At 44.9% G+C, this 27,819-nt stretch overlaps 1 protein-coding gene across 1 annotated transcript in view; it reads left to right on the top strand.

The window, feature by feature from the left end:
* Window positions 1–27,819, top strand: part of SIPA1L2 (signal induced proliferation associated 1 like 2) — a 110,250-nt gene that overhangs the window by 4,460 nt on the left and 77,971 nt on the right. The window contains exons 2-4 of the mRNA XM_060089950.1: window positions 15,939–16,072; window positions 17,779–17,967; window positions 25,995–26,169. Coding sequence (XP_059945933.1) covers window positions 15,939–16,072; window positions 17,779–17,967; window positions 25,995–26,169 — 498 coding nt within the window. The remainder of the gene's footprint in view (window positions 1–15,938; window positions 16,073–17,778; window positions 17,968–25,994; window positions 26,170–27,819) is intronic.

The following is a 27,819-nucleotide window of genomic DNA, read 5'->3' as shown; positions in this document are numbered from 1 at the left end:
ATTTCCCCCCATTTTTCACACCAGCTTCAACCACTGGAGTTTATATCTGCCAACACATCACAAGTTGCAGGAACAGCATTGTGTTTAAAAACAGAGGCCCTGGGCAGACTGTCACAGAGCATTTTTGCAGATTTTTTCTTTCCCTTTTCCTCTTTTCCCTTCACTCAGTTCTTCTCTTTGGAAGCAGGCTTTCAAGGAATCTTTTGATACTTTCCAGAACGCCTTTTCTTTTCCTCCATTCTTCATTGTTCTGTGTGAAAGTTCATTTTCAAAAGAATGACATGGCTCCCAGTCGCTGGGAAAGGTTTAAAAGACCCAGCTCTCTGAATCTCTTTCTCTCTTTCTTTCCCTTCTTTCAAGTGATGATGCCTCCATCAGTTGTCATAGGTAAACTTTTCAGCTTTAATCAGGTGGTTGACTCTTCTTTTTTTTTTAATTTCATTTTATTTATTTTTTTATACAGCAGGTTCTTATTAGTCATCAGTTTTATACCCATCAGTGTATGTATACATGTCAACCCCAATCGCCCAATTCATCACACTGGTTGACTCTTTATTGGGTAGTTAACATGAGATGGCTGTCCTTATGTCGAGGTGTATTCCTATGACACATAGTCTTTGAACGGCTTTGAATAACTTTGCAAAGGGATTTATGCAGGGGAGTGGCCTGCCACGGTGCCCTGTGGGCAGCATTGCTTGTCTGGGCAAATCCCTCTGTAGCCTTCAGTGAAACAACTTTTTAAAAGAGCCGGATTGTAGCAAGCTTAGTGAATGCTCTCGAATGTCCCTTCCTTTCACTGGCGATGACCCTGGTGCTGTGTGCCAGGCCACTCTGTCCCTCATGGAACTCTAGTGAAACTGCAGTTCCCTCCTGGGAGCTAGGGCCCCCTAGATGGGGATTTCACCTGTGGTCTTGGTTTGAATTGCCTTTAGCTTCCCTTGCAGCACAGCAGACCTCCTGGGGCTTAGAGCCACTTAGAGCCGCTGGCCAGCAACTGACTGTCCGGAGTGTGACTGGGGCTGGAGCCACGCGGACAGCAGAGGGATGCTGTGGGTTTCTGTGTGTCTTGCGCTTTTTAGGCAATAGTGTACCTGAGAGTTACTCAGGAGCTCTAAAGCTGCCCAGTGCCTTGCTTCAGGTCACGCACACAAGAATGGCTCCTGAAGACGAGGTAAGTCACTTTGGGGTAAATGGAGGTCAAACCAGGGAGAAGGATAAAGCTGCGCCTCTTTGATAACTCAGGAGTGAAGTGAAAAGTGGCTGAATTGTGTCTGAGCCTTTGGGAGCATTATGTATGTTCCTATGGATGTGGGGAGTGGAGGGAATACTAAGATTGACAATATTTATCTTTTTTTTTTTTGGTTTAGAATTTTTAAATGGCGTATAAATATATATGATCATTATGGGAAAATAAGGAAAGGTAGGGAAGCAAAAGAAAGAGAAAGAAAACCCCTCCAATCCATAAGAAAGACACAATTCCCATGAATAGTTTCATCGTTATCCTGCTAGGCTTTTCCTGATGCAGGTAAATGGATGTATGTGGAGCTTGCTTTGGGTGCTCATGCTTCCTTCATTGGTACTTCTATCATTGTGTACACAGCTGCATCAGCACTCTAAGAGCCATTAGCAATGATCATCATCCGCCGCGGGCGCATGGGGAGATGCCAGGTATTTGCCAACCGTGATCTGGGCAGAAGAGTTAATGACTGTATTTGCTTTACTTCAAAGAAAAATCTTTCAACTTGACAGAAACATAGTGATAAAAAGACCTATATTTCTTCCACCTGCAACACTACTCATGTCAAATATGTTAATGAACATTCTTTTTTTTTTTTTTTTTGCGGTATGCAGGCCTCTCACTGCTGTGGCCTCTCCCGTTGTGGAGCACAGGCTCCGGATGCGCAGGCTCAGCGGCCATGGCTCACGGGGCCCAGCCGCTCCGTGGCATGTGGGATCCTCCCAGACCAGGGCATGAACCCGTGTCCCCTGCATCGGCAGGCGGACTCTCAACCACTGCGCCACCAGGGAAGCCCAATGAACATTCATTTTAACAACAGATCTTTACTTGAAAAGCAAATTGCTATAAAAAACGTTTAAATTTCATAAACCTTGAAAAATTATAGAAATTTAAGTCATGGCCTTCCCCTTCTCCACTTGAATGTGGGCTGTGCTTAGTGAATCACCTCCGAAGGATGGACTGTGGGAAGAGGGGAGAAGCCTGGCAAACATTGCCCCAGCCAGGTGATCCAGGTCAGCATCAACAGGGGCAAATCATGTGGATGGTTTGTACCCTTGATGTGATGGGAATGGCATTTCTGTGGTCTTCCTCTCCAAAAACATAACCTCAGTCTGTTTAGGGAAAAACATTAGACACATCCCAACTGAGGCACATTCTACAAAATCCCTGCCCCGTACTCCTCAAAACTTCCACGGTCATCAAAAGAGGGGAAGTCTGAGAAACTGTCACAGTCTAGAGGACCCTAAAGAGACACTATGACAATGTCATGTGTTATGGATGGGATCCTCAAACAGAAAAGGACACTAGGTAAAAACTAAAAATATCTGAGTAAACTATGGACTTCAGTTAATAATAATATACCAATATTGGTGCATTAATTGAACAAATATACCAAAGTATGTAAGCTGGTAACAGCTAGGAAACTGGGTGAGTGGTTTAAGAGAACTCTCTGCTATCTTTGCAGCTTTTCTATAAATCAAAAACAATTTAAAAATCATTTACTTAATTTTTTAAAAAATGTAAGTTATAAGTTCTCCTGATATATTTAAAATGAGAATCTTTAAAATAAGAAGAAAGAAAAAAATTGATACAGTTCTTAAAAGCAGCAAACCTCTAGGGCCCTTCCTGTACACACTTGCCATGAGTATCATTCTCAAACTTACCTTGAGGGGCAGGGGAATTGTTAAGCTTTAGAATTTACTCTTTTTTTTTTTTAATAAGCTAGATTTAGTTGTTTTTTTTTTAATTTATTTATTTTGGTTGCATTGGGTCCTTGTTGGGGTGCACGTGGGCTTTCTCTAGTTGCGGCGAGCAGGGGCTACTCTTTGTTGCGGTGCGCGGGCTTCTCATTGCGGTGGCTTCTCTTGTTGGGGAGCATGGGCTCTAGGCGTGTGGGCTTCAGTAGTTGTGGTATGCGGGCTCAATAGTTGTGGCTCATGGGCTCTAGAGCACAGGCTCAGTAATTGTGGCGCGTGGGCTTAGTTGCTCCACGGCATGTGGGATCTTCCCAGACCAGGGCTCGAACCCATGTCCCCTGCCTTGGCAGGCAGATTCTTAACCATTGTGCCACCAGGGAAGCCCTAGAATTTACTGTTTCTGCATTGAAATGCACAAAGACATTCTCTTTGAATTTCCCCTGAAATCTGCAGGTTAAGGTGAGGTGGCTGTGAAGGGCTGTTTGGGATGTCCTTGGCACTCTGGTTCCCAAATCTTCACTGAACTCTCTGAAGGAGGCCTTTGTGCCCAGCTCATTTTTTTTTTTTTTTGGAATTTTCTATGACAAGTACAACAAAAGAAGTATGTATCTAGCAGAAATCCTTTGTAAAGAGCTGAATTGGTTTTATGGGGCAGACTCTGTAGTGTGTATGAAAGAGAGTCTTAGTTTGCCCTCTTCTCTCCCCACTGCCTGGTGCTTAGGGGCCCTAGTGTTTATAGTTCCGTCATGTGTCCATGAATAGGACAAAGAACTCTTTGATTTCCCCTTCCCATCGTAGCTTTACAAGACGTCTTAGGTGTGGGCAGATTGGAATTCTTTTTGAAAAGGTTGGAATTTTTCAGAAAAGACTGTTTAGCTGCTTCTGAGCAGACTGGGTTTCCAACAGAAGCAATATCCATACCACAATGTAGGGTGTAAGACTGGCCTTTCCAAGGTCCATTTCTGCCCCTATTACCGAGTCCAAGGTCAGACAGCTGACCACATGACAAGCCAATAAATCAAGAAACAACTTGTTGGGGCAAGGCATAGCCACTTTATTTGGAAAGCCAGCAGACTTAGAAGAAGGTGGACTAGTGTCCCAAAGAACCATCTTAACTTGAGTTAGAATTGAGGCTTCTTTTATACCGGAAGGGGAAAGGGTGTGGCTGGTTGTTGCAGACTTCTTGGTCTCGGAATCCTTTGTTCTTGCAGCTGTCCACATAGGTCAGGTCACCATGTTCCCCTAAATCTCCAGCAAGACAAATGTTATTCTCTGTTCTGTAACTTTGTATCTCTGTATGAATAGAAAAGTGTTAGACCCTTAAAGGTCAGAGCCTTGAGAATGGGCTCTCCTGTATATTTCAGGCTACAGGCAACATTCTTAACTTGTAGTAAAAGCAATAAAATACAAAGGCTAAAGTCAAAGAAACAGATCTAATATGGAGGCAGATTTGTTCTTCCTTATTACACCAGTAGCAAAGTGCAAGGAAGTTTTCCCAGTTAACTGCCACATCAGTCAAACTATACAGAAATATTAGAGTATTAATACAAAGGTGAAAGTAAAAGAAACATCCAGTATGGAGTCAGATTTGTTGTTCCCTTATTACACCCCAAGATGCCAGCCCTTAAGCCTTGAAGGCCCTTCCTGTGTCTGGCCCAGCCCTGGCTGCTGGATATGCATGCAGCACCTCCAGGCATTCTCTCCAGGGCCTCTTTTCTGTAAAAATCTTTAAGTTCACTAATTTTTTTAACTACTGTTACCCAGCTCTATGTAAATTTACCCTTTTCTCCAATGGTAATCTTTGTACTTAATATTTTAACTGAAGCATATTATTCGTACATGCATCTGCTAAATGAACAAATAAAAACAAAGGATTCTTCTAAAATATGTATAATAACTCTTTTGCCCCTTTTGATACCAACCAACTATTTTGTGGCTGGGGAATTGTCTTTCTGCCAGTGGGCAGCGGTGTCTGTCCATTCTCATTGTAGTTGGAGGCCTGTGACTGGCAGGCAGGGCAGCATATCTTGATGTAATGAACATAGACTGTTCTGAAATCAGACTCTTGGGTTTACATCCCAACTCAGTTTTGGACAACTTCTTTTTTTTTTTTCTTTTTGCCGTATGTGGGCCTCTCACTGTTGTGGCCTCTCCCGTTGCGGAGCACAGGCTCCGGACGCGCAGGCTCAGCGGCCATGGCTCACAGGCCCAGCCGCTCTGCGGCATGTGGGATCTTCCCAGACCGGGGCACGAACCCGTGTCCCCTGCATTGGCAGGTGGACTCTCAACCACTGCGCCACCAGGGAAGCCCTTGGACAACTTCATGAACTTCTCTGTGCCTCAGTTAATCATCTAAAAAGGGGATCATAATAAAAATGTTAAAATATCTCCTGTAAAGGGCTTAGAACAGTGCCTATTACGTAGTATATATCCTTGTCCTCGCAGGATTTCTTAAATAAATGTATGAGACTTCTCTCTAAAAAGAAACTAGTGTCCCCACCACCGGTGCAGCGTTTAAAGGGCAGGACTTTATTTTAATGGTTAAAAAGATGAAGAGAGAAAATAGTAGAACCATATGGCAGGGTGGGCCCCGGGGGAAAGGTGTCTGGTGAAGTCTGCCACTCCATTCCAAACACATTCACTTAAGTTTCACTAATGTGGCAGTTGTGGGCAGGAGGATACTTTTACATATCAAATGAACCCCATTGCTGAGTGATGCATGGCTGCATTTGCTTTGAATTTCATGCCTGGTGGCTTCTTTTCTTTTTTTCCCCCTCTGGTTTTATACAGTCACTGAAGAAAATTAATAGCGAATTGGACGCTATTAAATTCATATGGGAGAACTGAGTACCACCTAACAATTGTACTGTTCTGGGATGCAAATTCTTCCTTTAGCGGACACAACCAACTCAGTTCTTAACCGTAGTGCCTGGCCAGTACCTCCACAAACAGAACTCCTGTGGAGGTCCAGGGGGGCTCTTAGCACGGAGGAATCACCCAGCTGCACAGGGGGTTCAGCCTGTGGGTTATAGTCATATGGGTTCCATGTGGCTGAGGGGGCAGGGGGGCGGTGCTGGGAAACATGTATGCTGTGCTGGGAGGTCACAGTTCCCATCCCCTGCAGCATTTTAGAACGGTATGCTAGTTCATCCTATCATCCTTTGTCCTTAGATGTGTGCTCAGTCAGTTACTGAGGAGGAACTGATGCTCTCATATTTCTCTAGGAAGAGTTATTAATACTCTAATATTCCTCTATAGTTTGACCCATGCGGCAGTTAACTGGGAAAACTTCCTTGCATTTTGCTACTGGTATAATAAGGAAGAACAAATCTGGCTCCATATTAGATCTGTTTCTTTGACTTTAGCCTTTGTATTTTATTGCTTTTGCTACAAGTTAAGAATATTGCCTATAGCCTGAAATATACAGGAGAGCCCATTCTCAAGGCTCTGACCTTTAAAGGTGTAGCACTTTCCCATTCATATAGAGATAAAAAGTTGCAGAACAGAGAAGAACATTTGTCTTGTTGGAGGTTTATGGGAACATGGTGACCTGACCTCCGTGGACAGCTGCAAGAACAAAGGATTCTGACCCCAAGAAGTTTGCAACAACTAACCACACTCCTCCCTCACCTTGCCTTTAAAAGCACTTTGCTCTAAAGCCCTTCAAGGAGTTTGGGGGCTCCTGGGGCACAAGCCACTCGTCTTCTTACATGGTCCTGCAATAAACCTTTCTCTACTCCAAACTCCGACGTTTGGGTTTGTTTGGCCTCACTGTGCATTGAGCACGCGAACTTGGCATTTGGTAACACTGGTGCAGTATAGCTGGAAGTCAAGGTCTCTGGAAGGTAAGGTCTCAGAGCACCTAGAACTTACTAAAACCCACCTACCTTGCATTTGTTCAAACCCAAAATTTATTTCGCTCTTTGTCTCACTTAAGAAATAAAAGGAAAGCTGGACAACTACTCCACTCAATAATGACCTGGGCCTCTCAGCTTTTACGCAGTGAACCCTTTTCTTTGCTCTCGTAGTGTTTTCTTTCTCCTTCCCATTCTTGTAGCAAATAACGCTAAAAATTATGCATTATCAAAGGAGGTCTTTGATAGCTCCTTACTTCTCCAGACTTGCACTTTTTAAAAATAAATTCATTCATTCATTCATTCATTCATTCATTTTTGTTTTTGGCTGCGTTGGGTCTTTGTTGCTGTGCACGGGCTTTCTCTAGTTGCGGTAAGCAGGGGCCACTCCTCGTGTGTCGGCTTCTCATTGGGGTGGCTTCTCTTGTTGCAGAGCACGGGTTCTAGGTGCGCGGGCTTCAGTGGTTGTGGCACGTGGGCTCAGTAGTTGTGGCTCATGGGCTTTGGAGCGCAGGTTCAGTAGTTGTGGTGCATGGACTTAGTTGCTCTGCAGCATGTGGGATCTTCCCGGACCAGGGCTCAAACCCGTGTCCCCTGCATTGGTAGGCAGATTCTTAACCACGGCGCCAACAGGGAAGTCCCCAGACTAGCACTTTTTATTCAAGGTTTTCTTAAAATTGCATCTTCCAAGATACCATCCTTATGTTCAGGACAGATTTGTTGTCTCATCTTTAAGTTGTGTTCATTTTACTGTGCAGAGTTGATTTTTATAATTTAAATCTTCATGGTAACCTCATCACCCTTGAGTTGCTTTACGTGAGAGAGCTCTAAAGCCAGACTGCCAAGGTTTGCATCCTGACTCTGTCACAGGGGTTTGTGACCTTGAGCACGTCATTCACTTCTCAGCTTCAGTATTACCATCTGTAAAATGGGAATACCTGATCATAGGTAGGGAGATGAATGAGTTAATTTACATAAGGTATGTTTAATATTGTTATTTTCACTGTAATACCTCAGATTTTTCAAGCTCAGCTAATGCTTTGGTTAAATTTTGGTCAAAGAATCCACATAGCAAAAATGCATCATTTTCCCCATCAAATTAGGTAATTTAATCCATGAAACATTAGCAGGGAGTTTGAGATTCCTTGAGCTTCTCTAATGACTCTTAATGTTATTATCTGCAAAAGCATGTCCTGTTGTTTTCTTCATTCGTCCATTTATGTATTCATCATTCCCTGTTCACGTCTTTATAACTCCTGGAATGGGGGAGGTGATTTAACAGTTGTTTGGAGGAGAAAGTGACAAAAGATACATCATAGGTAGGAGCTTAGACAGCAGCCACCTGCAGCCATGGGTTTAACCCAGATAGGCAGTGAGCTGACAATTAAATGATCAATTGGCTATTGAAAGAACAAAGCACCGTTAAAGGAAAGCTTCTGCTGTGAGTACTAACCAATGCAGGGCGATGGGGCATAGTCCACAGCTGCTAGGGGCTCTTGTGGGCTTGTTGATTGTGCCGTGGCCCATATGGTGCTGATACCTCCGAGAAACCACGTGAGGCAGAGCCACGGGGCTTCTCTTTTACATACTGGCCTCGGGAGGTGTGTAGAGTTGTGATCCTCACCTGTTCATTCCATGAGTGATGGACCCAATACCTCTCCCTTCCAAGATACGACAGTACCTGGAAGCAGCCTTTGGGCTAAGGCTCAACGTACCCCTTTTTATTTTAAAAAAACTCCTCTGAGTTAGAATTTTTTCTTTTCTTTACTGAGCAGCCAAAGTGCACCACAGAGATAAACTGAATCTCATTTCCTACGCTGAAATCTTGTTAACCAATTTTTTTTTTTTTAATCTGGCCCTGTTGTATTTGCACAATATGTAGATTTTCATTCAGCTTTTCCAGTCTTTTCACAGCTTCCATTCTGCCAAGGAAGGATTTTATTTGATTCCCCCTTGAAGCAACTTTATGGAAATCAAGGGCTTGGGATAATGATGGGCTCAAGTGGGTGAGGGGCTCATTGTCCTGTGCCCACAGAGGGGAAGGCTCTTGTGATGCAGATGAACAGGCTGAGCTGTCCTGAAGGGGACCAGGTGTCATTTGAGAGGGTCCCCTTGGCTCCCTCCTGGAGGCCATAGGGAGCACCTTCCCTGCTCTAATCTCCACCGTGTGCAGAATGCCCCGTATGAAAGCTAGACAGAATGTGACAGTGCGCAGCCTAAGATTGTGGTTTCTTTAGAAACACGTCCAGGTAACCTGCTGTATTTCTTGGTGAGACTGAAAGCACGGAGAGATCCCTTAGAAGATAGCTACGGGGCCTTAGAACTGGCAAGTCCAAATGTGTGATGGTTTGTACGTAGCAGAAATGTCTTCTCTGCTTGCGTTCAAAAAGTGTGTGTCTGTGTGAGAGAGAGGAAAATCAAAAACAAGTGCGGGTCATGGCTTGGAGAGGTAGACACTAAGGAAAAAATTGTTTTTCTCACTAATTTGCCTGCCATCTTTGGTGGATAGGGTAATATACATATTTTGGGTTCCCCTCATTTAAAAAGAAATTAGTTACTGGTAGAAGTTATTCAGTAAAATATTATGTATGCCACTACTTTCTTTAAAAGACTACTCTGAATGCTATGTAACCTCTGATTACAGATCAGCTTTTGAGATGAAAAGTATGAATCTCCTTTAGTATGACTCTTGAACTATCAGACTGTTGGGCTTAAAATCAAAATGCCCCATAATGCTGTTTATTTGATGTTCACTCCCTTTTTGTCTTGCGTTGAGTTTTTTTTGTTGTCGTTGTCATTAATATGCCTGCCTTCAACTATAACGTCTCTCTCAGGTTAATGATGATAAATGTATTATATATATTTTAGGGGTGGGTGAGGTGGGGATGCTGAGGTTAAGAAAGGTTATGTAACTAACCCAAGGTTAAGGAGGTGGTAAGTAGGAAAGCTCAGATTCAGAAACCCATTATCAGGCTCATTCAAATTATAGATATTTAGGAGTAAATGAGTTTAGGACTGCTAGTTATACGTGGCAATTTCAACACACGTGTTATCTCTCCCCCTTTCAAACACCACAAGAAAATAATAATGAAGGAATACAAAAAGGGCATAAAGCCACAAAGGAGCAGAAAACTAGGAAGAAGCCAAAGAAATGCCAAAGCTGGTAGAGGAACAGGATGGTTCTGCAGATTAGAGGGTGCCACCCCCAGCCAGCGTTGGAGGGCGGTGTGCGGTGGGGACAGGCCATCAGAAGGTAGCCAGCCCACACCACAGAGCAGGTACCTTTGAAGAAGGGCTGGTGGGGTGAGCTATGGCGGAGCAGCCATCTTCAGAGATCTGGGATGCTTCTGAGATACTGCTTTTTTTTTTTTTTTTTTTTTTGTGGTACACGGGCCTCTCACTGTTGTGGTCTCTCCCATTGTGGAGCACAGGCTCCGGACGCACAGGCTCAGCGGCCATGGCTCACGGGCCCAGCCGCTCCACGGCATGTGGGATCTGCCCAGACCGGGGCACGAACCCGTGTCCCCTGCATCGGCAGGCGGACTCCCAACCACTGCGCCACCAGGGAAGCCCCTGAGATACTGCTTTTGAGTAAACGCCCACAGTGGCCGCCGCCACCCCATGCAGGCTCTGCCCCGGGACTGGGTCTCCTATGTGTCCTGTAGCTGAGTCTTCTCCCCAGTCGTGGCCACCCCACACCCACCAAAACATCTTAGGATTAATAAATGAAATCAGCAAAGTTTCAGGATACAAGATTAATATACAGAAATCAGTTGCTTTTTCATAGACTAATAATGAGCTACCATAAAGAGAGACTAAAAAATAACAATCCCGTTTAAAATTGCATCTAAAAGAATAAAACATTTAGGAATAAACAGGAGGTGAAAGACCTATACTCTGAAAATTATAAAACACTGATGAAGGAAATTGAAGATGATACAAAGAAATGGAAAGATATCCGGTGCTCTTGGATTGGAAGAATATTGTTAAAATGGTCATACTACCCAAAGCAATCTACAGATCAAATGCAGTCCTTATCAGAATACCCATGATGTTTTTCATAGAACTAGAACAAATAATCTTAAAATTCCTGTGGATCCACAAAAAAACAAAATTATCAAAACAATCTTGAGAATAAAGAACAAACCTGGAGGTATCACCCTCTCAGACTTCAGAGTGTGCTACAAAGCTATAGTAATCAAAACAGCATGGTACTGACATGAAAACAGACATATAGATCAGTGGAACAGAATAAAGAGCTGAGAAGTAAACCTGCACATTTATGGTCAATTAATTTATGACAAAGGAGGCAATATACAGTGGAGAAAAGACAGTCTCTTCAATAAGTGGTGCTTGGAAAACTGGACAGCTACATGTAAAAGAGTGAGATTAGAACATTTCCTCACACTATATGCAAAAATAATGTCAAAATGGATTAAAGACCTAAATCCTGTAGACCATAAAATTCATTGAAGAGAACATAGGCAGAACACTCTTTGATGTAATCCATAGAAATATTTTTTTGGATCTGTCTCCTGAGGCAAAAGAAATAAAAGCAAATATAATCAAGAGGAGTGTAATTAAACTTAAAAGCTTTTGCACAGCAAAGGAAACCATTGACGAAACAAAAAGACGTTCTACCTAATGGGATAAAATATCTGCAAATGATATGACTGATGAGGGGTTAATAATGAAGACATATAAACACCTTATCCAACTCAATATCACAAACCAAACAACCCAATTAAAAAATGGGCAGAAGACCTGAATAGACATTTTTCCAAAGAAGATATACAGATGGCTAACCAGCACATGAAAAAAATGCTCAACACCACTAATTATTAGAGAAATAGAAATCAAAACAACAATGATAGATCACCTCACACCAGTCAGGATGGCCATCACCTAAAAGTCCACAAATGACACACGTTGGCTAGGATGTGGACAAAAAGGAACCCTCATACACTGTTGGTGGGAATGTAAATTGTTGCAGCTACTATGGAGAACAGTATGGAGGTTCCTTAAAAAACAAAAAATAGAACCACCATATCATCCAGCAATTCCACTCCTGGCTGTATATCCAGAAAAAACAAAAACACTAATTAGAAAAGATATCCACACCCCAATGTTCATAACAGCACTATTTACAGTAGCCAAGACATGGAAGCAACCCAAGTGTCCATCAACAGATGAATGGATAAAGAATTGGTACATACATACAATGGAATATTCCTCAGCCATAAAAATGAATGAAATTCTGCCATTTGCAGCAATGTGTTTGTACCTGGAGAATGTTATGCTTAATGAAATGGGTCAGACAGCAAAAGACAAATACTGTATGATATATGTGGAATCTAAAAAATAAAAGAAAAAAAAAACAGACTCACTGCCATAGAAAACAAACTACTGGTAACCAGTGGGGAGAGGAAAGCAGGGAGGGTCAGAGTAGGGGATTAAGAGATACAAATTATTTTGTATGAAATAGATAAGCAACAAGCATATATTTTAGAGCACAGGAAATTATAGCCATTATCTTGTAATAACTTTTAATGTAGTGAAATCTGTAAAAATACTGTACCACTATGCTGTATACCTGAAACTAATATACTGTAAATCAACTATACTTAAAAAAAATTTTTTGAAGGACTTAGCCTCGTCTGGAGAGGCAGTGAATATTCCCGCTGGACCTGATGTTTGCATTGAGTCTGGAACGATGAACAAGAACGTCAAGCAAAGAAGAGTGGGAGAGGTGACAGGCAGAGGGGGCAAAGGCGTGTGAATGAGGAGATTTATGAGAGAAGAGCCTAGACAGAGATTGGATGATAGCATTGAGGACTTTAAAGGAAAAGATGGTTTGATGGACGGAAGGGGAGACAGAAGGATAGGCTTTCAAACATGTAAGCATGAAGACAGAGGCAGAATCAGAGAGGACAGCCCGGCTGAGAAGACGCCGGGGAGGAGCGACAGAAGAAACCCAGAAGCAAAGAGCTGGGAGCTGCCTCATTCTGAATGGGGTCGTCCCAGCGGTCTAGGAAATAGAGGGTCCCAGCCCAATGTGGGTGGCCAGTGGTGCAAACATGGTGGACTGCTAAGGCAGAGACTGGAAGGTGGGTGCTGGCTTTGCCAGCAGACGCCGTGGAGTCCTGAGCAGAGCAGTAGTGTGGAAGGAAGTGAGCGGTGGTTGAGGACCACTAGTAGTTGAGAAAATGGGAAGAGAGAGGGTGATTACTTGAGGAATAGTAATTCTCCTCCCTGGAGGCAGTGGGGTGAAACTGCTGGGGTGAGTGAAATGGTCATGACTTGTATCTGTGCCAGAGACCCATCCACTTCCGAGGACTACCAGCTCTTCCTCTCACTGACCTTCTGTTTCCTCCCCAGTTTTAAATAAATATACTTCACATACAGTGAAACTCACCCCTTTTAAAAGGTGTACAGTTCTCAGAGTTTTGACAAATGAGTGTGTTATGTAACCACTACCACAATCAAGATGTGGGATAGCTCCATCACCCCGGAAAACTCCCCCGTGCACCCCTGTAGACAGCCCCTGCCGTCACTGCTCTGTCATCTGTCCCTAGAGCACCTACTAAGTGTGAGAGCAGCACACACACACTTTAGGATTTTTAGTTGTCACGTATTAGAATTAATAATTTGACATACATACACTACTTAAGTGCATTAAGCTGCACTTAATCTGGGCTCTCAGTTTTATCCTGAAAAGGGCTTTTGTTTGTTTGTTCACTCTTTCTCCCTAAAATAATTTGAAGCTCTTTTGATTAATGTCACGGGTTTCATCAGATGCCTAAACAAGGAACCGATTTGAGCATTTTTGCCAGTCACTTTTTTTTTCTTTTTAACATCTTTATTGGAGTATAATTGCTTTACAGTGTTGTGTTAGTTTCTGCTGTATAACAAAGTGAATCAGCTGTATGCATACGTATATCCCCCTATCCCCTCCCTCTTGCGTCTCCCTCCCTCCCACCCTCCCTATCCCACCCCTCCAGGCGGTCACAAAGCACCGAGCTGATCTCCCTGTGCTATGCGGCTGCTTCCCACTAGCTATCTGTTTTACATTTGGTAGTGTATATATGTCCATGCCACTCTCTCACTTCCTCCGGTAACTTCTTGAAGTGGGTTCTTAATGTATCAAGCTGATGATAAATAATTCCTCAGGGTAAATAACTCTTTTTTTTCAATGTATGTTTAATTTCACTGGAGCCCTACAGGTTTGTAATAATTAACCAGACTGTTACCCAAGTTATCCATGAAAAACAAAGGCTCGTTCCCTATTGTATAAGTCTAGGACTAAGTCAGTAATTCACCTTTTAGTCCCTAAAATAGTCGACTTGCTCTTCTAGCCCTGCATGGCTTAAAAGGGAAATTATGTCAGTATTTATCTCATTTGGTTGCAAGAAGTAAAACGTAAATGATCTGCCTTTTAAGATGTAGCCAGTATTCATTAGCAGCTTTAGGTAATATTTTCCTTGAGTGATACAAGTGCCGTTTTTCTTTGTTGAACTTCACCTGTTTTCTACTTTGTGAATAACATTCTCTATTCCTTCAGAAATTACTGTGACCGAAAATGTTAGCATAACCCAAAGCCTTTGGAACACCTATGGCTTTTTTCAGGCTTACAAATGTTTGATATAGTACGTTTCTTTTTAACTGAAAACTGTAAGTCAGAAAGATTGGCCAGAACCGCTAAGGGATTGGAAAGGGATAGAAGCAGTTTTGCATGTGGGGTGAAAAAAATCAATTTTATAAGTGTACATCTTGGAGAACGGCCCAGGCAGCAGTTCAATAGGAAATAAGTGAGTAACACCTAGGGCTTTGCATGGACCACTTGCTCTGCACGGATTACTGGTGTGAAGGGTTGCTGAAGTCCAGGAGCAGCGTGAATAAATATTTGGGTGATTGCACCCTCTGTTTTGTATGGGTTGGACCACATCTGAGTGTTAAGTTTGGGTCCTTACAGAAGACAACACTTAAAAAGTCTGGTTGCAGTGAAGCATTTTTACTTCTTTTAGCAGTGCTCACTCACGTGTCCAGAAGGGATTCTCACAAAGCAGTGAGCTTGCTGTCACTGGCAGCACTCAGACTAGAATACATGCTTCGTGAGTGGGGAGTTTTTCTGGATTATTACCCCACTCCTGAGACAGTGCCTGGCGCACAATTGTTGAGTGTATAAATAAGAGCTAATGACCATCTCTTAGGAAGAATGTCCTTGGGGGTCCCTGTGCTAGGTGGACAAGAGGGCCCCAGAGTGCATTCCTCTAGTGAGATTGTATGCATTTAGATCTCTATGGGACCCTGACTTTATGTGAAAGAAATTATTAGCTGATAACATAGTAAACTAAGTTGTAGTATTTTAGGAGATATAATTTGGACTCAGCAGCTTAATGGCCTTTTATCCATTTTTTTGTCGGCTGATCCATTTTGCTTTAGACTCTTAGGTGCTTTCATGACATCCTCGTGACAGGGTGGTCTTTGCCACCCCCCTGTTCTCCGAGATGAATCCGGCTCGTCTGAGTGGCTGCTTAGCTCACCTCCGCTGCCTTTAATCAGTCAGAGGAGGTGACCTTCCCAGCTGGAGGAAAACCGTTCAGTCTCAGTTCTTCAAGTTGCCAGGTTCCTTTTTTAACAGTTTCTAAGATGGCAAAACTCTTTCCAGTGATGCCAAACTCAACTTTGGGGCTCCTGCGTGGCTTATGAACTAGTGAGAAGCAGAATGGGAGGACGAAGTAGTAGAAAATGACAGGTTAAAAGTGCATCTGGGGCTTCCCTTGTGGCGCAGTGGTTGAGAGACCACCTGCCGATGCAGGGGACACAGGTTCGTGCCCCAGTCCGGGAGGATCCCACATGCCGTGGAGCGGCTGGGCCCATGAGCCATGGCCGCTGAGCCTGCGTGTCCGGAGCCTGTGCTCCACAATGGGAGAAGGCCACAACAGTGAGAGGCCCGCGTACCGCAAAAAAAAAAAAAAAAAAAAAAAAAAAAAAGTGCATCTGATTTGGAGGCAAATAAATGGATCACATCTGGGGGAATCCTGCACCAGAGCCACTGGTACGTCTTCAAGGATTAGATACACACGCTGAAAGATACCCGCCCTGTTCGTGGTTCCCTTCTTCTCATGCCACTGCTCTCTTCCATTGCAGAGCACCAGAACTACTTTGGAATCGATGAGAACCTCGGCCCTGTGGCCGTCAGCATCCGGAGGGAGAAGGTGGAAGACCCCAAGGAGAAAGAAGGGTCCCAGTTCAACTACCGGGTGGCTTTCAGGACAAGCGAGGTACTGGACGCTCATGGGGTCTGTCCTGGGCTGGGCCTCGGGGTCGCTGCTTGGTTAAGGTGTTGCTTTCATTGTCAGTGCTGATCCCAGCAGTTCAGGTGACCAACAGGGCTTATACTGTTTTGTTCAAAGTAGAAAATGTGAAGACCCATGATGGATGTTAAGTGGCAGTGATTTGACTGCACCTTACATGACAGAAAGGATAAAATGATCAAAATGCAAGGTTTTCGGGCCTGAAACAGAGGGCAAACTTGAACTCTATGATTCATGTCAGAATTGAAGGACGACTTCAGCATCGAATGCAGAAAACCCAGAGGCCGCCCGTGGGGTGGGTGTTGGCTTAGCGTGTCTGTAGGTCCAACAGCTCCGTGGCCCAGCACTTCGTCCTGCCAGCACCCAGGCTACTTCCCCGCTGGTCTTGCTTTGAGTGAAAAGTGCGACTGTTATACACCATATGGCCGATGCGTGGAGCCATGTAGGCGGGGATGTTGATTTATATGAAGAACTAGATCTGGCCTGCACTTCAGGTTTTATCCTCTTGACCATTGTAATTAGATGGGAATGTGTCGGCCACACAGTCCGGAATGTGATTCCTTCTGGATCAGAGTACAGAGAGCCCCTCGCCGGCCCTGCCCAAGCCTGGCACTTTGGTGCCCACTGCCTGTGCATCGGTGCTCCCGTGAACTGGGCTCCGTGCCGTAAAGAGGAAAGGAAGCCCTCTCTGGAGGTGACATATTGTAAGTTATGGACCTGCAGCGTCCCGTTCAGTAGCCACTAACCACGTGTGACTATTTAAATTTAAGGTAATTAAATAAAATAAAAAATGTGGTTCCGCGGTCACACCTGTCACAGGTCAGGTGCTCAGCAGCCACTCGGGGCTGGTGGCTCCCGTATCAGCCAGTGCAGATGGAGGGCGGTCTCATCACTGCAGAAAGTCCTGTTGCACAGCGATGCCCTGGAGCACTGTGCAAATGCTAGACGCCGTTGTTACCACCGTCACTACGGCTGCTTTGTCAGAGGGGTGGGATTAGAACCAGGTCTCTCGGCTGGCCGTGCTGGGCCTCCTCTCTCCACGTATTTGACCTGGGCTTAGATGACATGTGTCAGAATAGTGGCTCCAGGCTTTCACCACATGTTTGAGGACATATCACAGATCAGGAGGCAGAGTCCGGTGGTGGTCTTCCCAGCCCTGGGTCACCTGCCCACGGCGGGTCACAGGGTCACCCCACTCAGCCTCGGGAATTGCCAGTGATGGAAAGTTAAATAGGAAAAGTGGAAGAAAAGAAGATGATGTAGAGAAAAGTGGGAAAAAGAAAACAGAAGGATGGAGGAGGTCGTTGTGGCTAGCCCGGCCCTAGGACCCCCGGCTCGTCCTCGGCATCCCTCTCGTGTCGGTTCAGATCGTGGTAGAAGTGACTTAACGTCCCCCAGCGGGGCTTTGTCTCACTCCTCCTCGTGTTTCACGCACGTCTGGTTATATCAGCCCCGCCTGGCTCCTTCCTGACCCACGAGTCCTTCACTTGTTTAAAGACTGACTGTTGAGTGTTGAATTTGTTTCTTCAGATCGAGAACGTTTAGCCTCTTTTGCCCCACTCTGAAAAGAGCCTTAGCTTTCTTCCTCTTTCTTTAAGGCAACTAAAAAGTTACGCTTTAAAGAGGTAACCAGGAATAAGTGTTAACCGGAATGTTTTATTTTGCCCCTGCAGCTGACAACCCTGAGAGGAGCGATTTTGGAAGATGCCATACCCTCTACCGCCAGGCATGGGACTGCACGGGGACTCCCTCTCAAGGAAGTCCTGGAATACGTCATTCCAGAGCTGAGCATCCAGTGCCTGAGGCAGGCCTCGAGCTCACCCAAGGTTTCGGAGCAGCTGCTCAAGCTTGATGAGCAAGGGGTGTGTATCACGTGGGAGATTGTAAGTGTGCGGGACTTTGTGTCCATGTTTCTGAATGTTTTGGAGTTTTCCCATCCATCTGCCTTTGGAGATCATTTATTTTTAATGCCTTAAGGCACTTTCTCTCCAGTTTTTCCCGAATATGCCTCTATACTAGTTAAGTGACATGATGCCTTTAATAATAAGTGCAATGCACCTCCTGCTGAGTTGTGACTTGCATTGTTTTTACCAGGGTTTCGGTATGTCCCAGCCAGCAGGAGCAGATCTGATTCGTGATTATTAGAGACTGCTGGTGTATTTTCCCAGGGTGTAAAGAACTCACGTTGGGCCTTTCCCTGAACTAACATTTATTCTTGTCTGCTATGTGTAAAGTGTCATGCTAACAGATGGCAGTGAACAGCACATATCAGGAGGCTTGAAGCTAAGACTTGGTCCCTACCCTTTGGGCCATTAAGACGAAGAACACCACGGCCATTAGTGTGGTCATAGGTCATGGAGACATAGAAATGCAGTGTGTGCTCTGGGAAAAGAGAAAGTAACATCTGAAGGAGGTGGTGTTGTAACTGGGCCTTTAGACTTGAGTAGAATTCCAACAGGGAGATACGAGCAGTTGGCTCTTTTAGAAACTATGGCCAGTTTCTTTACAAGAGAAGGGCACACGTAGGGAGGTTAGGAGTTAAAACAACAATTACAAAATATGTTGAGGCTGGAGTGAATGCTGGGCTAAGGAGTTAGCACTGGATCCAGGAGGTGGTAGGGAACATTGAAGGTTTGCTGGTAGTATGTGACATACTCGTAGCTGTAATTTAGGATGATTATTCTGGTAGAAGGGAACTGGACAGGCTGGTGAAGGTAGAGCCTGATGATGACCTGGAGCTCAATTATGTGATCATTAATAGCATCCGGGAGAGAATTAATGATGGACAGGGTTTAGGTGGTGGCCCAGAAGATGGAAAGAAGCCTTTTAACTTCAGATGCAAGATAATTTGGAGGAGAAACTGAGCTGTCGGTGCCCAAGGGTATGCAATTTATTTTAAATGAGTGGATTTGTTTTTAAATACATGCTTTGCAGAAAGAAAAAGACAATTGTGATGTCTTTCCAGAATTTTCCAAGGACAATTCTTTCTCATGTTTTGGAGGGAGTATGCGGGATTTCTTGGTGGACCCAGTAACACACTCCCTGTGGTATATTGGTGGAGTATTTGATACTCAGATGGCTGGAATTCTAAGAGATGAAGTTGTAATTGCACTAGCAAGTTAACACTGCATTCTCAGCCAGAGGAAGCAGGCACTGTGACATTCAGAGTGGATAATCCTGCAGTCTGTCTTTCTCAAGAATGAAGGCTGATATATTAAAAACAACAACTAAACCAAACCAAAACTTGAACCCTGAGCAATTGACTTCTAAAATCCCACAGAAGAATTCATCCTGGTTATCACTGGTAAAGTGCTTTTAGAATGGTCATGAGGCAGTTGAGGAAATCCTGTTGTCATGGAGGGACAGAGTGGGTGTGTCGCTGCTGGTCCAGGGACTCAGAGTTCAGGAGGGCTTGGTGGGAAGGACAGCATTTGTCACCAAACCAAACCTTGGTCCACTCACCTGCACGTAGGCGCAGTAAAGTCAATCTCCTGACACAGGGTTTGGGTGAAGGAAAGTGCAGCATTTATTGTAAAATCACCAGTACAGGGAGAATGGGTGGCTTGTGCTCAAAAACCCCAAACTCCCCGAAGGTTTTCAGCAGAGCATTTTTTTTTCTTTTTTAACATCTTTATAGGAGTATAATTGCTTTACAATGGTGTGTTAGTTTCTGCTGTATAACAAAGTGAATCAGCTATAGGTATACATATAGCCCCATATCCCCTCCCTCTTGCGTCTCCCTCCCACCCTCCCTATCTCACCCCTCTAGATGGTCGCAGAGTACTGAGCTGATCTCCTGTGCCATGCGGCTGCTTCCCACTAGCTATCTATTTTATATTTGGTAGTGTATATATAAGTCCAATGCCACTCTCTCACTTCATCCCAGCTTACCCTTCCCCCTCACCATGTCCTCAAGTCCATTCTCTACATCTGCGTCTTTATTCCTGTCCTGCCCCTAGGTTCTTTGGAACCATTTTTTTCTAGATTCCATATATATGTGTTAGCATACAGTATTTGTTTTTCTCTTTCTGACTTACTTCACTCTCTGTGACGGACTCTGAGTCCATCCACCTCACTACAAGTAACTCAGTTTCGTTTTTTTTATGGCTGAGTAATATTCCATTGTATATATGTGCCACATCTTCTTTATCCATTCGTCTGTCGATGGACACTTAGGTTGCTTCCATGTCCTGGCTATTGTAAATAGAGGCGCAGTGAACACTGTGGTACGTGACTCTTTTTGAATTATGGTTTTCTCTGGGTATATGCCCAGTAGTGGGATTGCTGGGTCATATGGTAATTCTTAGTTTTTTAAGGAACCTCCATATTGTTCTCCATAGTGGCTGTATCAATTTACATTCCCACCAACAGTGCAGGAGGGTTCCCTTTTCTCCACGCCCTCTCCAGCATTTATTGTTTGTAGATTTTTTGATGATGGCCATTCTGACCCGTGTGAGGTGATACCACATTGTAGTTTTGATCAGCAGAGCAATTTTAAAGGCCAGGTGAGGGAGGGGAACCCCAGGGTCTGTGATCAGCTCGTGCACAGTTCTCTGATTGGCTGATGGTGGTCAGTCCTTAGGCACCAGAAGGTCTGGGGGCTACGTACTCATGATCATTGAGTAATTTCTACCATTTGGAGGTGGTTTTAGCATCTGAAAAACAACTCAGGACATAGGAGTCAGATACTCTTATCTGGTCTATTATCTGGGTGCTTCAGAGAGGAGCTACAGCAGATGATATGGGGGAGGGGCCTGTCCTGGGAAGGCCCCATAGGGTCCTGCTCTGTTACACATTCACTTCCGTGTCATGGAAGAGTTTGGAAGAGAGGTGCCGACCCCCGTGGTCTTCATCCCTTTATGTTTCTGGTGTGTGTTGCTTCTCCCTTGATTACATGTCCCTTACCTGCTGGGTAACAGGTGCCTGGCAGATGAGGTGCTTGGTCCCTCAGGCTGCTGTGGAGGAGTCCACAGGTGGCCCGGTGTTCCCCAGCCTGGATCCTGACGCCCAAGCCCTGAGAGATGTTACAGCAGCCACAGGTGACTGGCTCCTCACAGAATGAAGCAGGCACTTCTTGGGATGTCTGTCCGGCAGACTAGGTCCAGGAGCTACGCCGGTGGGAAGCATTGAAGGTTATAAAAATGGCTCTGCCAGGGAATTTTTCTTAAACTAAGCCTTCAGGTACTTTGAATGAACACCTGTTTACAACCTGATGTCAATGAATTAATTTTGAGAACTGGGTGCTTGTTTTAAGCACACCAGTGCATTTAGAGCTCTAGCTGTATTCATGTGTTTTTTCTTTTGAGATTATATTTATTTGACTCTGGTATACTTTCGGTCCGCGGGCCTCTCACTGTTGTGGCCTCTCCCGTTGCGGAGCACAGGCTCTGGATGCACAGGCTCAGCGGCCATGGCTCACGGGCCCAGCCTCTCTGCAGCATGTGGGATCTTCCCGGACTGGGGCACGAACCCGTGTCCCCTGCATCGGCAGGCAGACTCTCAACCACTGTGCCACCAGGGAAGCCCTGACTCTGGTATACTTTCATAATGGTGTACAATATGACATTTTAAAGTCCCACAACTCTTAGTGGTATCTAATTTCCATGTTACGTCAGCAAGAGCTACTATTTATGTTCATCTCTGAGAGATATTAGACAGCTTTTCTAACAACCTGGTTTCTAAAGGATCCTTAAAGTTGCCCTAACCTGTTGGGGTGTTGTGAGTCTCTTCTGGGTAGTGCTGTCTTTATCTACTTTCCTGATAGAAAATCTTCCCAGGGAGGGGATGGGCCAGTTTTATGTCACTGGTCTTAAGGGGTTTTAATCTTGAAAAAATACTTTAGAGGACATATTGTCGTTTTCTGCTTTCTTGGAGTTTGAGAATCCATTCCTGGTTTGACAGTCACTGTGTTTGTCTGCTCTGCGCAAGACATGTTGTATCAGTGGGAGATATAGTGAGTATCAGGTCATTCATTCCGTTCTTTACATTTGGTGAGATGTTTTGAGCAGGAAGACTCCATGCCATGGAGAATCATAAGGGAAGTAATTATCAATCAGGACTTTGAAAATTTTGCTACTTTATCTACGTAAATTCACCTCCCAACCTCTAAGATACCGTTTTTCCTTTTTAAAAAGACTATCATAGTTTGTATAACAGGTGAATTCCTAAGATTATATAGGTTGACTTTTTTTTTTTAATTGAAGTGTGGTTGATCTACAATGTGTCAGTTTCAGGTGTACAGTAAAGTGATTCAGTTACACATATATATGTATTCCTTTTCAGATTCTTTTCCATTTAGGTTATTACAGTATATTGAATATAGTTCCCTGTGTTTATTTTATATATAGTAGTGTGTATCTGTTAATCCCAAACTCCTAATTTATCTTTACCCACTAGGTTGACTTCTTAAAAAATTAATTCAGATAAATTATGACAGCTCACTAACTTAGAATATTAGGGCATCTTTGGATTAATTTGTTCACAAGCCAATCACCCCTTCTGCTCTTGTCTCCTCACCCAGATGTATATTCACTCACATACCAGGTCTACTTGACACGAAGTCAAGCGGGTCTAAATCCATGAGACTACACGCTTAGAGCAGGTGGTTGAGTTGGGAGGACTTTCCTGCACACCTGAATTTATTTTTAAGTCCATTCTGAGGCTCTGTTTTTTGTCACCTTCCTTTAAATTTAAACTTTCTTGTCAATAATGACGAGGCTTCTGGCCTTGGGAAGAGAGCACTCAGTTCTTATCCAGTCCCAGGAGGCAAGGGCTCGTCTGCCTGTCCGTGCAAGGTCTGTGTGTCCAGCTCTGGGCACGGGAGCAGTATAGAGTTGTGGCAAGTGGGTGTTTTTAGTTTTTGACCGTGGTGACGCCCAAGTGCCTGCCTCGTTCACCCCAGGACAGTGGGACTGGCTGTGATTCGCATCAGAACAGTTAAAGGAAGGTCAGTGGGACGGGGGCGTGGTTCGACTCAGCCTTAGGTGTAGAGGGCTTAGAAACAAAGCCTTGTTCCGAGAGAATTGGGGGTTTTAGTTCATGGGGACCTGGAGTCCGTCCTCCCCTTGGTACCGCGATCAGGCTGAAGAGGTGTGCCAGCTTTCTGATGAACCACGAGGGGGTCAGCCTTGGTGTTGCATTTCCATGGATTTCATGAGGTTTATAAGAGATTCGAGTGAGAGAGGTCTCTTCCTTCACACCATGTCTCATCCTCTTACTGTTTTAGTGGGATCACAGGCCTTGTAGTAAACAGGCCACAGTGGTTTATTCTCAGTCACTGGAGCAGAGCTCTAGGAGCCGGGGCAAGACAGCTGGGGACTTTGAAGTCTCATTTAGCCTCATCCCCTGATTCCCATGGGCCCAGGGCTGTTTGGGTAGAAAGCAAGTCCTGTTCCCGGTTGGGATGCAGACACAGGCTGGTCTGCGATGGCTGGAAGGAGAGGGGTGTGAGTGGATGGCACCGCGCTCAGCAAGGAAGCTCCGGGGGGTTCAGTCCTCTAGGTATTTGGCCTTTTCCTGAGTCCACAGGGAGCGTCAAGTCCGCACGAGTCAGGAATCAGAGAGAAACTGTGCTGGTCTGGGAGGGCTCTGTTCCACCCGCATGGGGCCGCCGTGGCCCCACCCCTGGGGCCCCAGACAGCTTTGCTCTGGGCCTGCTCCACAAAGAGGCAGAGGGAGGGTTTCCTGCTGGGGATGGCGGGACTGCATGGGACAAGCTGCAGGTGTGGCAGGGGTGCGACGTGAGGTGGCACCAGGAGAGGTGGTACCAGTAGAGGTGACAGGGCTCTAGGGGGGCGGCAGGCAGGGGGACAGACAGGGCGGCAGCCCTGAGACAGTGAGCTCCCAGGATGCGGGTGGCGGTACGGCCGCCCCTGCTGGGTGCGGAGGATGCGTGGGCGGGGGGCCGTGGGGCCCTGGGTACCTGTGCCTACTAATCACTCCACAGGATCTCGGGGGAACTCTCTGTGAGGCCAGGGCCGGACAAGTGGGGAGAGCAGAAATCCGCTTCTAACAGCAGAAGGGAGGTCCAACCATCCTGGTGTCGAGGAGGTACAGCAGTCTCGTAGAGGTCCCGTTAGAGGATTTATCCAGTTCTGACAGTCACCAAGGTGATCCACATCTGTGGTGACAATTGCCAATCCCAAGTGTTTCCTAAAGTACTTTAAGATCCTGGAGTGTCTTCTGGGTCACTCAGAACAATTAGTGTTCTGAAATAATTAGTGAAATAAGATGAGACATTTGTATGATACCTCTTGTTTTTGGAGGATGATGGTCTGTTTGCAGTAAATGTGGTGTCTCATTTGTTTGGATAGTTGAGTTGATCAGAAACATTTATTCCTCAATCCCTGGGCAAATAGAAATGTTTTTTCTGTCTTGATGCTGCTAAAGGACTAGTACAACACAACTCATAACACTAACAGCTTACGCCCAGCATCTCATAGCCCCACATTCAGGGCCTGGATCCCTGTCTTCACTGTGTGATTGGGGCCTGTGCGCTCTCCACCCGCCCCCCAAACCCCTCACCATGGGAGCCATCCCTGTAGGTAGCTTATCCGGTCCCATTACGAACAGGTGATTGATGTCTCGTTTGGTTCCTCCCCTCCCCCGTAGCACTCAGAAGGTGGAGCGTGTGTAGAATGTACTGGCGGTCGGCTGCCCGCCCAACTCTGAGCTTCCCCTAACATCTCTGCTGAGATGCCCCAAGCAGGCGGATCGCTTCCTTTCTTGGATTGTACATTGTCATTGGTCACCCGGATGAGACTGCTGTTATCACTTTGCCACTCAAGGGAAATGACTACCATTTTACCTTATTTTACTGATCTCGTCAGCTGTGAGTTTTGATTAAAGGCTCTGTTTTACAGCTTGATAATAAAAGTGAACAGTGTTACGGATGGATGCCTTTAGGGAATCAGAGAGGGCTGATAATCCGTCAGCCTTTGGAGGCTCAGATTGCTGCTAGTAAGATGAAGTGCCCTGATTTTCTGAGTGACAAGTAGTCCCTCTTTAGGGAAAATGAGAAAGCTGTAAAGGTGGATCCAGTTTCTCCCTGGCCTTGGGAGAAAGCAGTGTGGTAGCTTCCAGCATGATAGGGAATAGACAGGGAGATAGAGCGACAGCAGGAGATCTTCAATTGCTATTAAAATTCTTTATGGCCTATTGTATATTTAGCAGATGTTTTCAAGACAGTCAAAAATGTAGAAATGACTGTAATTGTTGAGTCAGAGTTACTTTTATGGAAACAAAACATTATTCTATCACTATACATATATCACAATTTCCTTACCAGACCTGAATTTGATTTTTTTTTTAATTACAGTCTTTCACATTTCCATGAATGTTCAAATAACGACAACAGAAAAGCATTAGGAACCAGAGAGGGAAAACTTTTTAAAGTGTGCAGCCTTTTTTTCTTTCTAACTTGGAAGATAATGCTCATGACTGTATAGAGGGTATGAGATTAAATATTTCCACAGTTGTATTTTTAAATAAATGCTTGAACCTGGTTCTCCATTTTGGAAACCTGGCAGCTCCCACATGGGCAAGGCCATTCATTATATTTCTTAGGGTGTCTGACGTTTCTCCAGCTGTTATTTTCGGGTTTCTGGGTTTGTTATGTGTTTGGAGTATTGTGTACAATGACAGCTGCTTATTCTTTTGCTTCTTGGCTTATGGGAATTGTCCTGACATGCTTTCCAGAGAACAGAATTCTCAGCTCCTATCATTTTAATTTTACTGGAAGTTAGCTCGTCTGATACTTTATGTTTTCATTTTATTTTTTAATTTGATTTTTATTTTATATTGGAATATAGTTGATTTACAATGTTGGTTAGTTTCAGGTGTCGTTGTCTGATACTCTTTGCCGAGTAATTCCCTTTCTGCCCCATTTCAGCTGAGCTTTCAGCACAAGATCGGGATCCTGTATTGCAGAGCCGGCCAGAGCACCGAGGAGGAAATGTACAACAACGAGACGGCCGGACCAGCTTTTGAAGAATTCCTTGATCTGCTGGGCCAGAGGGTGCGGCTGAAAGGATTTAGTAAATACCGGGCTCAGCTGGACAATAAAAGTAAGCTTCAGACTTGCTTGTGTGTGCACAGATTTAATGCTCCAAAGGTAGGCACACCCCAGACATCTAAGCTAGGATCCCGAGCCCTCCCCTTCTTGACCCCCTGCAGCGGCCGAGCTGGCTTATTTGGGATGGAGTTGAGATTTCCTCATATGAGCAGAGGGGACACATTTCTCAAGAGCTCTGGGTCTCACATAAGCTCAAAGGGTCAATTCTTGTTCCTATGTAACAAGAGCAGAGATTCCCCAGTGTTTGGTGAATAATCTTTGAATATGTTCTTCTTTCTTTTCACCTCACCTGTCCGTTACACCCTGTCCCACCGCAGCAAGGATGAGCCCTGCATTCATTTCTGAAAGTCTAAACATCACCACATCCACTCAGGCCGTGCTGTCGGCCTTATCTTGCTCGTTTCCGTTTTCATGATGTTATCTGGGGAGCTGAAGCAGTGATGAAAAAGCTGACGCATCCTGCTTTCCAAGAACCTTAGTCAGATCCCCTCGAGTGGGGCACCTGTGGGTGCCCTCCTATGATGTGTGAATTTGTCTTGTCTCTTCATTTAGGTAACCGTGTTCCTTATGGTCCTCATAAATTCTGAGCATTTCCCCTTCATACTTGTGTTGTTATTTAGTTGTTCTCAGCACACCTAAAAATACCAGGCAGAGTAATTTTGTGTATCTGGGGAAATTCTGCTTATTGTCAAGCAATTAAGCGCTTGCTCTTTTAATGAAGGATGAGCAGATAGATTCTGAACTTGGAGGATCTGGGAGGGCATCTAGCCCTAGAGGAGGGGCCGGTGGGAACTTTTCCCTGGGGGAGGGTCAACATGTGGCCGAGCCAGGGCTGGCATGGAGCCCGCCTGAGCCCCTGAGGCCCCCGGCCCGCTCACCTTGGGACCATCAGAGATACTTGCCTAGATCGCCGATGATGCCGCTCTTACTGCGCTTGGCCTGTCATCAGTTCTGGGGGTTTGATCTGTTTTTGAAAGTTACACTTAGAGGATAGATCGCAAGACCTGGACATGGTGTTGGCTCACATGCGGGCCCTGTGTGTCCTCCACACACGCCAAGGTTGGAGTTTGACTATTAGGCTGAATGTGTATAGCTCATGCCTCAGAAATGTTAAGGTTAGAAAATAATTTGTGACAGCCATTGCAAATATCCACATCTTTTAAGAAGGATCAGTGAGACCTTTTCTGATTTTCTCCTCTGTTTCCTATGCAAACTCCCCTTACCCACAGACCGCCACATACCCCCTAGAGGTGCTGGCGTGCCACCCTTAGGGACGTCCTTCCAGGAGAACCACTGCCAACGTGGACTCATTGCTATGCATGCCTGCCGTCCCTCTGCTGTGGGGTGGATTGGGGAAGCATTTTAAGAGCTTCTGAGCTGTACATTCTATAAAACTACACCAGAGGTAATGCAGATATTTTCCTATGTATAGAATTGACATCAGCTTTGAGTTTTGATGACTTAAGAGATGTCTTTAATACATTACAGAGGTGGTGCTAAGTACTTTAGTGCAAGGAAATGATAACATCAGAACAAGATTTTGATGTGTTGATTCTAATAATCAGCGAGTCTTTTTTTTTTTTTTTTTTTTTTTTCTGTACGCGGGCCTCTCACTGCTGTGGCCTCTCCCGTTGCGGAGCAC

The sequence above is a fragment of the Mesoplodon densirostris genome, chromosome 1 (assembly GCF_025265405.1).
Source record: "Mesoplodon densirostris isolate mMesDen1 chromosome 1, mMesDen1 primary haplotype, whole genome shotgun sequence".
Taxonomy (NCBI): Eukaryota; Metazoa; Chordata; class Mammalia; order Artiodactyla; family Ziphiidae; genus Mesoplodon; species Mesoplodon densirostris.
Note: the sequence above shows the minus strand (reverse complement) of the source record. Positions and strands in the feature narration are given on the sequence as shown.